This window comes from Panulirus ornatus, chromosome 11, assembly GCF_036320965.1.
Source record: "Panulirus ornatus isolate Po-2019 chromosome 11, ASM3632096v1, whole genome shotgun sequence".
Lineage (NCBI taxonomy): Eukaryota > Metazoa > Arthropoda > Malacostraca > Decapoda > Palinuridae > Panulirus > Panulirus ornatus.
Window position 1 is genome coordinate 17298581 of NC_092234.1, and position 10312 is coordinate 17308892.

The 10312-nt window shown below is 41.9% G+C and overlaps 1 protein-coding gene across 1 annotated transcript; it reads left to right on the forward strand.

The window, feature by feature from the left end:
- Positions 1-2196: 2196 nt before the first annotated feature.
- LOC139751128 (uncharacterized) lies at positions 2197-9884 on the forward strand (the record flags this gene model as incomplete). The annotated part of the gene is made up of 2 exons (XM_071666227.1): positions 2197-2380; positions 9542-9884. Coding segments are annotated over 2 exons (315 nt in total), but the record flags the coding sequence as incomplete, so codon positions are not given.
- Between the last annotated feature and the right edge of the window lie 428 nt (positions 9885-10312).

Consider the following 10312-nt stretch of genomic DNA (forward strand, 5'->3'; position numbering starts at 1 on the left):
TGCTTTCAGAAGTGGTAGAGGATGTGTGGATCAGGTGTTTGCTTTGAAGAATGTATGTGAGAAATACTTAGAAAAACAGATGAATTTGTATGGAGCATTTTTGGATCTGGAGAAGGAGCATGATATGGTTGATAGAGATGCTTTGCGGAAGGTTGTAAGAGTATATGGTGTGGGAGGTAAGTTGCTAGAAGCAGTGAAAAGTTTTTACCAAGGATGTAAGGCATGTGTATGAGTAGGAAGAGAGGAAAGTGATAGATTCCCGGTGAATGTTGGTTTGCAGCAGGGTATGTGATGTCTTCATGGTTGTTTAATTTGTTTATGGATGGGATGGTTAGGGAGGTCAATGCAAGAGTTTTGGAGATAGGGGCAAGTATGCAGTCTGTTCTGGATGAGAGGGCTTAGGAAGTGAGTCAGTTGATGATACAGCCCTGGTGGCTGATTCAGATGAGAAACTGCAGATGTTGGTGACTGAGTTTGGTAAAGTGCATGAAAGAAGAAAGTTAAGAGTAAATGTGAACAACAGTAAGGTTATTAAGTTCAGTAGGATTGAGGGACAAGTTAATTGGGAGGTAAGTTGGAATGGAGAAAAATTGGAGGAATTGAAGTGTTTTAGGTATCTGGGAGTGGATTTAGCAGCAGAGGGAACCATGGAAGTGGACGTGAGTCCCAGGTTGGGGGAGGGGTGAAGGTTCTGGGAGTGTTGAAAAATGTGAGGAAGGCGAGAATATTATCCCGGAGAGCAAAAATGGGTATATTTGAAGGACTAGTGGTTCCAACTATGTTATATGGTTGCAATTCATGGGCTATAGATATGGTTGTGCAGAGGAGGGTTGATGTGTTGGAAATGAAATGTTGAGGACAGCATGTGGTGTGAGGTGGTCTGATCAAGTAAGTAATGAGAGGGTAAGAGATATGTGTGGTAATAAAGAAAGTGGTTGAGATAGCACAAGAGGGTGTATTGAAATGGTTTGGTCACATGGAGAGAATGAGTGAGGAAAGATTGACAGAGAGGATAACTGTGTCAGAGGTAGAGGGAACAAGGAGAAGCGGGAGACCACATTGGAGGTGGAAGGATGGAGTGAAAAAGATTTTGAGCGATCGGGGCCTGAACATACAGGAGGGTGAAAGGCGTGCAAGAAATAGAGTGAATTGGAACGATGTGGTAAACTAGGGTGGACATGCTGTCAGTGGATTGAAGCTGGGGATGTGAATCGTCTAGGGTAAACCATGGAAAGGTCTGTGGCGCCTGGATGTGGAAAGGGAGCTGTGGTTTCGGTGCATTACACATGTCAGCTAGAGACTGAATGTGAATGATTGTGGCCTTTATTAGTCTTTTCCTAGCGCTACCTCGCTGGAGAGGGGGGAATGCTATTTCAATGTGTGACAGGGTGGCGATGGGAATGGGTGAAGGCAGCAAGTTTGAATATGTACATGTTTATGTATGTATGTATGTATGTCTGTGTATGTATATGTTGAAATGTTTATGTATGTATATGTGTGTGTGTGTGGGCGTTTATGTATATACATGTGTATGTGACATTCCTTGTCTGTTTCCTTGCACTACCTTGCTGATGCGGGAAACAGCGATTAAGTATGATAAATAATAAATAAGATAGATATATATACTTAGTATATATATGTGTGTATGTGTCAAGGTTTTGTATACATCTCAAACATTTGTATACTTAACAGACTTTTGCGTTTATGCCAGACATATGTATATGTGCCAGGCCTTTGCATTCAAGTGAAGTACTTTTATACATACCATGTATATGTGCCATTTACATGGATGTGTGCCAGACAGTTTCAGTTATGCCCAAAAGAGATATATGGGTGACCTTTATAGAAAACATGTGGCTCAGTCTGTGAAAGAGAATTATAGCTTATATTGTAACTTGTATATATTTTATGAATTGATACTTTTTGTGTATTTTTGGTTACATTAACCTCAGTTTATAATTCCATGGATAAATTTCTCTTTTTGACATTCAAGATTAGAATTGCTGAGCACAGTGACTGGTAGAGGCTGTTATCAATGCAGTAGTTTTTGATTGATAAAGAAAAACTCATACATCATTTTCAGGTAGCTGTCAGTGACTGAACTGTTATTTTCAGAGAACTGCACATGTTTAAACACATTTATGACAATCCCAAATCATGAATGAGAGCACTTTAGGAGCCTTTTGATCATACGGGGTACTTGGTGTCTGGCAGGTGTCACCACGGGAGTTGGAGGAGTTGCTGCGTCAGGTGGAGGGTGTGAGCGATGTGGCGGTGGTGGGTGTCCCAAACCCTAGGATGGGCGAGGCTCCCAGGGCTTACGTTGTCCCCAAACCCTCAGCCCACCTCTCTCCAAGCTACATGCAGCAGTTTATTGCTGGTGGGTACCATTCTGACTTATGTAATTAAGTGTTGGTACATTATAGGACATTCCTTGATAATTGTAGGGCCCTACCTCTTATACTTTATGTTCCATGAAGAAGACTTTTCAGTCTTCGTACGTTTTGGTCATTCCCACGCATTCCTCACGTGTTGTAGAAGGCGAATAAAGGGGACGGGAGTGGGGGCCTAGAAACCCTCCCCTCCTTGTATTTCAACTTTCTTAAAGGGGAAACAGAAGAAGGAGTCACGCGGGGAGTGCTCATCCTCCTTGAAGGCTCAGATTGGGGTATCTAAATGTGTGTGGATGTAACCAAGATGAGAAAAATAGAGAGATAGGTCGTATGTTTGAGGAAAGGAACCTGGATGTTTTGGCTCTGAGTGAAATGAATATCAAGGGCATAGGGGAAGAGTGGTTTGGGAATGTCTTGGTGGTAAAGTCAGGGGTTAGTGAGAGAACAAGAGCAAGGGAAGGAGTAGCACTATTCCTGAAACAGGAGTGGTGGGAGTATGTGATAGAGTGTAAGAAAGTGAACTCTAGATTGATATGGGTAAAACTGAAAGTGGATGTAGAGAGATGGGTGATTATTGGTGCATATGCACATGGGCATGAGAAGAAAGATCATGAGAGGCAAGTGTTTTGGGAGCAGCTGAGTGAGTGTGTTGGTAGTTTTGATGCACAAGACTGGGTTGTAGTGTTGGGTGATTTGAATGCAAAGGTGAGTAATGTGGCAGTTGAGGGAATAAATGGTGTACATGGGGTGTTCAGTGTTGCAAATAGAAATTATGAAGAGCTTGTAGATTTGTGCATTGAAAAAGGACTGGTGATTGGGAATACTTGGTTTAAAAAGAGAGATATAACTAAGTATACGTATGTAAGTAGGAGAGATGGTTAGAGAGCGTTATTGGATTACATGTTAATTGTTAGGTCCGCGAAAGGGAGACTTTTGGATGTTAATGTGCTGAGAGGTGCAACTAGAGGGATGTCTGATCATTATCTTGTGGAGGCAAAGGTGAAGATTTGTAGAGGTTTTCAGAAAAGAAGAGAGAATGTTGGGGTGAAGAGAGTGGTGAGAGTAAGTGAGCTTGGGAAGGAGACTTGTGTGAGGAGGTACCAGGAGAGACTGAGTGCAGAATGGAAAAAGGTGAGACCAAAGGACGTAAGGGGAGTGGGGGAGGAATAGGATGTATTTAGGGCAGCAGTGATGGCTTGCGTAAAAGATACTTGTGGCATGAGAATCATGGGAGGTGGGTAGATTAGAAAGGGTAGTGAGTGGTGGGATGAAGAAGTAAGATTATTAGTGAAAGAGAAGAAAGAGGCAGGAGGTCAAGAGAAAGGTGCAAGAGGTGAAAAAAAGCACAAATGAAAGTTGGGGTGAAAGAGTATCATTAAATTTTAGGGAGAATAAAAAGATGTTTTGGAAGGAGGTAAATAAAGTGCGTAAGACAAGAGAACAAATGGGAACATCGGTGAAGGGGGCTAATGGGAAGGTAATAACAAGTAGGGGTAATGTGAGAAGGAGATGGAGTAAGTATTTTGAAGGTTTGCTGAATGTGTTAGATGAAAGAGTGACAGATATAGGGTGTTTTGGTCGAGCTAGTGTGCAAAGTGAAAGGGTCAGGAAGAATGATTTGGTAAACAGAGAGGAGGTAGTGAAAGCTTTGCAGAAGATTAAAACCAGCATGTCGACCCTGGTATACGGCATCGTTCCAATTCACTCTATTCCTTGCACGTCTTTCAGCCTCCTGCACGTTCAGGCCCTGATCACTCAAAATCCTTTTCACTCCATCTTTCCACCTCCAATTTGGTCTCTTACTTCTCGTTCCCTCCACCACTGACACATATATCCTCTTGGTCAATCTTTCCAACCTCCCCGACCCTATGATTCACTTCTGCTTCCATGGTTCCATCCGCTGCCAAATCCACTCCCAGATATCTAAAACACTTCACTTCCTCCAATTTTTCTCCATTTAAACTTACCTCCCAATTGACTTGTCCCTCAACCCTACTGTACCTGATAACCTTGCTCGTATTCACATTTACTCAGCTTTCTTCTTTCACACACTTTACCAAACTCAGTCACCAGCTTCTGCAGTTTCTCACATGAATCATCCACCAGCACTGTATCATCAGTGAACAACAACTGACTCACTTCCCAAGCTCTCTCATCCACAACAGACTGCATACTTGCCCACGCATTCCTCCTGTGTTGTAGAAGGCGACTAAAGGGGATGGGAGCAGGGGGGCTGGAAACCCTCCCCTCCTTGTATTTTAACTTTCTAAAAGGGGAAACAGAAAAAGGAGTCACGCAGGGAGTGCTCATCCTCCTCGAAGGCTCAGATTGGGGTGCCTATATGTGTGTGGATGTAACCAAGATGAGAAAAAAGGAGAGATAGGTAGTTTATTTGAGGAAAGGAACCTGGATGTTTTGGCTCTGAGTGAAATGAATATCAAGGGTAAAGGGGAAGAGTGGTTTGGGAATGTCTTGGGAGTAAAGTCAGGGGTTAGTGAGAGGACAAGAGCAAGGGAAGGAGTAGCACTACTCCTGAAACAGGAGTGGTGGGAGTATGTGATAGAGTGTAAGAAAGTACACTCTAGATTGATATGGGTAAAACTGAAAGTGGATGTAGAGAGATGGGTGATTATTGGTGCATATGCACCTGAGCATGAGAAGAAAGATCATGATAGGCAAGTGTTTTGGGAGCAGCTGAGTGAGTGTGTAAGTAGTTTTGACGCACAAGACCGGGTTATAGTGATGGGTGATTTGAATGCAAAGGTGAGTAATGTGGCAGTTGAGGGAATAATTGGCATACATGGGGTGTTCAGTGTTGTAAATGGAAATGGTGAAGAGCTTGTAGAATTATGTGCTGAAAAAGGACTGGTGATTGGGAATACCTGGTTTTAAAAGAGAGATGTACATAAGTATATGTATGTAAGTAGGAGAGTTGGCCGGAGAGAATTATTGGATTACGTGTTAATTGATAGATGCTCGAAAGAGAGACTTTTGGATGTTAATGTCCTGAGAGGTGCAATTAGAGGGATGTCTGATCATTATCTTGTGGAGGCGAAGGTGAAGATTTGTAGAGGTTTTCAAAAAAGAAGAGAGAATGTTGGGGTGAAGAGAGTGGTGAGAGTAAGTGAGCTTGGGAAGGAGACTTATGTGAGGAAGTACCAGGAGAGACTGAGTACAGAATGGAAAAAGGTGAGAACAGAGGACATAAGGGGAGTTGGGGAGTAATGGGATGTATTTAGGGAAGCAGTGGTGGCTTGTGCAAAAGATGCTTGTGGCATGAGAAGCGTGGGAGGTGGGCAGATTAGAAAGGGTAGTGAGTGGTGGGATGAAGAAGTAAGATTATTAGTGAAAGAGAAAAGAGAGGCATTTGGACGATTTCTGCAGGGAAATAATGCAAATGACTGGGAGATGTATAAAAGAAAGAGGTAGGAGGTCAAGAGAAAGGGGCAAGAGGTGAAAAAGAGGGCAGATGAGAGTTGGGGTGATAGAGTATCATTAAATTTTAGGGAGAATAAAAAGATGTTTTGGAAGGAGGTAAATAAAGTGTGTAAGACAAGGGAACAACTGGGAACTTCAGTGAAGGGGGCTAATGGGGAGGTGATAACAAGTAAATGGTGATGTGAGAAGGAGATGGAGTGAGTATTTGGAAGGTTTGTTGAATGTGTTTGATGGCAGAATGGTAGATATAGGGTGTTTTGGTCGAGGTGGTGTGAAAAGTGAGAGGGTCAGGGAGAATGATTTGGTAAAAAGGAAGAGGTAGTAAAAGCTTTGCGGAAGATGAAAGCCAGCAAGGCAGCGGGTTTGGATGGTATTGCAGTGAAATTTATTAAAAAAGGGGGTGACTGTATTGTTGACTGGTTGGTAAGGTTATTTAATATATGTATGACTCATGTTGAGGTGCCTGAGGATTGGCGGAATGCTTGCATAGTGCCATTGTACGAAGGCAAAGGGGATAAAAGTGAGTGCTCAAATTACAGAGGTATAAGTTTGTCGAGTATTCCTGGGAAATTATATGGGAGGGTATTGACTGAGAGGGTGAAGGCATGTACAGAGCATCAGATTGGGGAAGAGCAGTGTGGTTTCAGAAGTGGTAGAGGATGTGTGGATCAGGTGTTTGCTTTGAAGAATGTATGTGAGAAATACTTAGAAAAGCAAATGGATTTGTATGTAGTATTTATGGATCTGGAGAAGGCATATGATAGAGTTGATAGAGATGCTCTGTGGAAGGTATTAAGAATATATGGTGTGGGAGGTAAGCAGTGAAAAGTTTTTATCGAGGATGTAAGGCATATGTACGTGTAGGAAGAGAGGAAAGTGATTGGTTCTCAGTGAATGTTGGTTTGTGGGAAGGGTGTGTAATGCTTCCATGTTTGTTTAATTTGTTTATGGATGGGGTTGTTAGGGAGGTGAATGCAAGAGTTTTGGACATTTCAATGTATGCATACATATACATATGCAGATATATTATTATATGCAAATGTACATATTCATACTTGCTGCCTTCACACATTCCTGTCGCCACCCCGCCACACATGAAATAGCATCCCCCCCCCCAGCACGTGCGCGCTCATGTATGCGCGAGGTAGCACTAGGAAAAGAAAAAAAGGCCTTATTCGATCAAACTCAGTCTCCAGCTGTCATGTGTAATGCACCTAAACCATAGCTCCCTTTTCACATCCAGGCCCCACAAAACTTTCCATGGTTTACCCCAGATGCTTCACATGCCCAGGTTCAATCCATTGATAGCATGTCCACCCTGGTATACCACATCGTTCCAATTCACTCTATTCCTTGCATGCCTTTCACACTACTGTATGTTCAGGCCCCAATCGCTCAAATTCTTTTTTACTCCATCCTCCCACCTCCAACTGGGTCTCCCACTTCTTGTTACCTCCACCTCTGACCCATATATCTTTGTCAGTCTTTCCTCACTCATTCTCTCTATATGTCCAAACCATTTCAGCACACCCTCTTCTGCTCTCTCAACAACACTCTTTTTATTATCATATATCTCTCGTACCCTTTCATTACTTACTTGATTAAACCCCCTCACACCATATATTGTCCTCAGACATTTCATTTCCAACACATCCACCCTCCTCCGCACAATACTATCAATAGCCCATGCTTTGCAACCATATAACATTGTTGGAAGTACTATTCCTTCAAACATACCCATTTTTGCTCTGTGAGGTAATGTTCTCTCCTTCCACACATTCTTCATTGCTCCCAAAACCTTTGCCCCATCCCCCACCCTTGACTCCTGCTTCTATGGTTATATTCGCTGCCAAGTCCACTCCCAGATATCTAAGACACTTCACTTCTTCCAATTTTTCTCAATTCAGACTTACATCCCCATTAACTTGTCCCTCAACCCTACTGAACCTAATAACCTTGCTGTTATTCACATTTACTCCCAACTTTCTCCTTTCACATACTTTTCCAAACTCAGTCACCAACTTCTGCAGTTTCACACTAGAATCAGCCACCAGAGCTGTATCATTGCGGAACAACAACTGACTCACTTCCCAGGCCCTTTCATCCCCAGCAGACTGCATACTTGCCCCTTTCTCCATAACTCTTGCATTTACCTCCCTATTCACCCCATCCATAAGCAGATTAAACAACCAAGGGGACATCACACACACCTGCCTAGACCAACATTCACTGGTAACCAATCTCTTCCTTCTTGTACACATACTTTACATCCTTGTTAAAAACTTTTCACTGCTTCTCGCAACTTACCTCCCACATCATGTATTCTTCAGACCTTCCACAAAGCATCTCTGTCAACCTTATATTTATGTTTGATTGTCATTTCCCATGTTTGTGAGGTAGCTTCTATGTCATTGTTGCTTTAAAAGAGACACCAAGGAAGGAGAAATTTGCCTTCAGAAAAGTACTGCTTTTAAACCTTTTTCATACCTTCGCTGACATTTTCTATCTAGGTACTTGTTATAGAAACTATCTGTACCATATTGTCATGCCCTGAGTCATGCTGTGTTGAGGTAGTCAGGTGATAATTGCTTTAGCTTTATGAATCCTAAGGTTACTGGTTTGATCTCAGTTTCTCCCATTCAGTTTAACCTATAGTTTGTATTTTATAGGAAGGTCAAGTAGATTATAGACAAGTTTTCAATTAAAATAAGTAAATATTGCTGTCTCTCCTCTATTGGTTAGATTAATGAATTTATGATTAAGAAAAGAAGGGCAAAAATGGGTGTGTGAAGACATAGTAGCCCTAACAGGGTTGTATGATGTGAGGCATGGGCTTTATATGAGAACATATGGAAGAGGGTGAATATGTTGGAAATGATATGTTTAAGGACAGTGTATGATGTGAAGAGGGTGATAGGAAAAAGAAGTTGAGAGATCTGAAAAGGGTATGCTGAAGTTGTCTGGACATATGTATGAATATGAGAGGAAAGTTTAACAAAGAAGATATATGTATCAGAATTGGAGGGGAAAGGAGAAAGAGAAGACTAAAATGGAGTTGAAAGACTAGAATGCAGTCGAATTGATGGAGTGAATAAGATTTTGAGTGCTCAGGACTTGAACATTTGAGAAGGTGGAAGGCATGCTCAGGACAGAGTGAATTTGAGCTATGCGGTTTACAGGGTGCAATGTTCTGTTAGTAGATTGAACCATTGCACATGAAGCAGCAGAGAGAAAGCACAGAGAAGTGTATGGGGACTGGTTGAGGACAGGAGCCTGTGGTTCAGTTGCATTATTCATGATAGTTAGAGAATGGATGTGAACAAATGAGGTCTTCTCTTTGTCAGTTCCTTGCACTACCTCATTTACATGGGAAATGACAAACAAGTATGAAAGACAGAAAGAAAATCAAGAGCATGATAAACTTATGATGAATGAGTGACCACAGAACTCCATCACCACTCCTTGCTCTCACCGAAATTACTCCTTGTACTATCTGGGTATTGGCCTGTTCCCAAGTAACATATATAGCTTTAGTCTGACCTCAGTAACAAGCCTGGTCCTCAACCTATCCCCCACAGTAAACATTAAGTGTGCTCCAAAGATCACCTTAGAATGCAACAAGACCATGTTTTCATCTTAGTGGAGCACCAAAGAACTTTGTTTATAAATTGGCAAAGCCCTACATTCTAAAGGTGATGAATGTATTTCAGAGAGGGTCGCAGCACACAAGCAACTGGCTGGGGGTGTGCAGCTGGTTGACTCTCTCCCAAGGAGCCAGTCAGGCAAGGTACTCAAGAGGAAGCTGCGAGATGACTTCTGTGCCACTCATTCCAAGCTCTGAACTCACTCACTCTGGCTCCTACCTGTCCTTTCATGAAGGACAGACCCCATTTTCTGTTGAATTTTTTTCATTAGTCAGTTTTGTAATTATATTCATGTCTCATTTACTGTAATTGAATTTCTCTTCCATTAGTGAGTTTTTGTAATTAAATTAAGGTCCCATTTTATCAATGAAATTTATAGCAGTTTAAGCAATAAAGATGATTTTCTTAGTCATTTGCTTTACCAACACAGCCTGTATTGTAAGATATTTATTGATAATCATGATGAAGAGGTCTGAGCCACCGACACAGTGAAAGTTTATCTTTTGTATATATATACGTCTATGAGTCTTTGGTCTGTCCTGATACCTTATGCCTGACAGTATAACCTTGGGGTATGATGTTTGGCCTTTGACCTTACCATTAACGGTCAGGTCAAAGGCCAGGATGATATTATGCTCAAGGAGATAAGTCACAGTCCGCAGCAAAGATCAATCTATGATGAGCAGCTACAATTCGGGGTAAGCAACAGAAATATAATAGGAGAGACAACTGTAAGAATAAGTTATCTGTAATACTTTTGTTTTCATACACATATGCCATTTCCGTGTAGTGAGGTAGCATCAAGTATAGACAAAGATATGACCTTCAGTAGGGTTG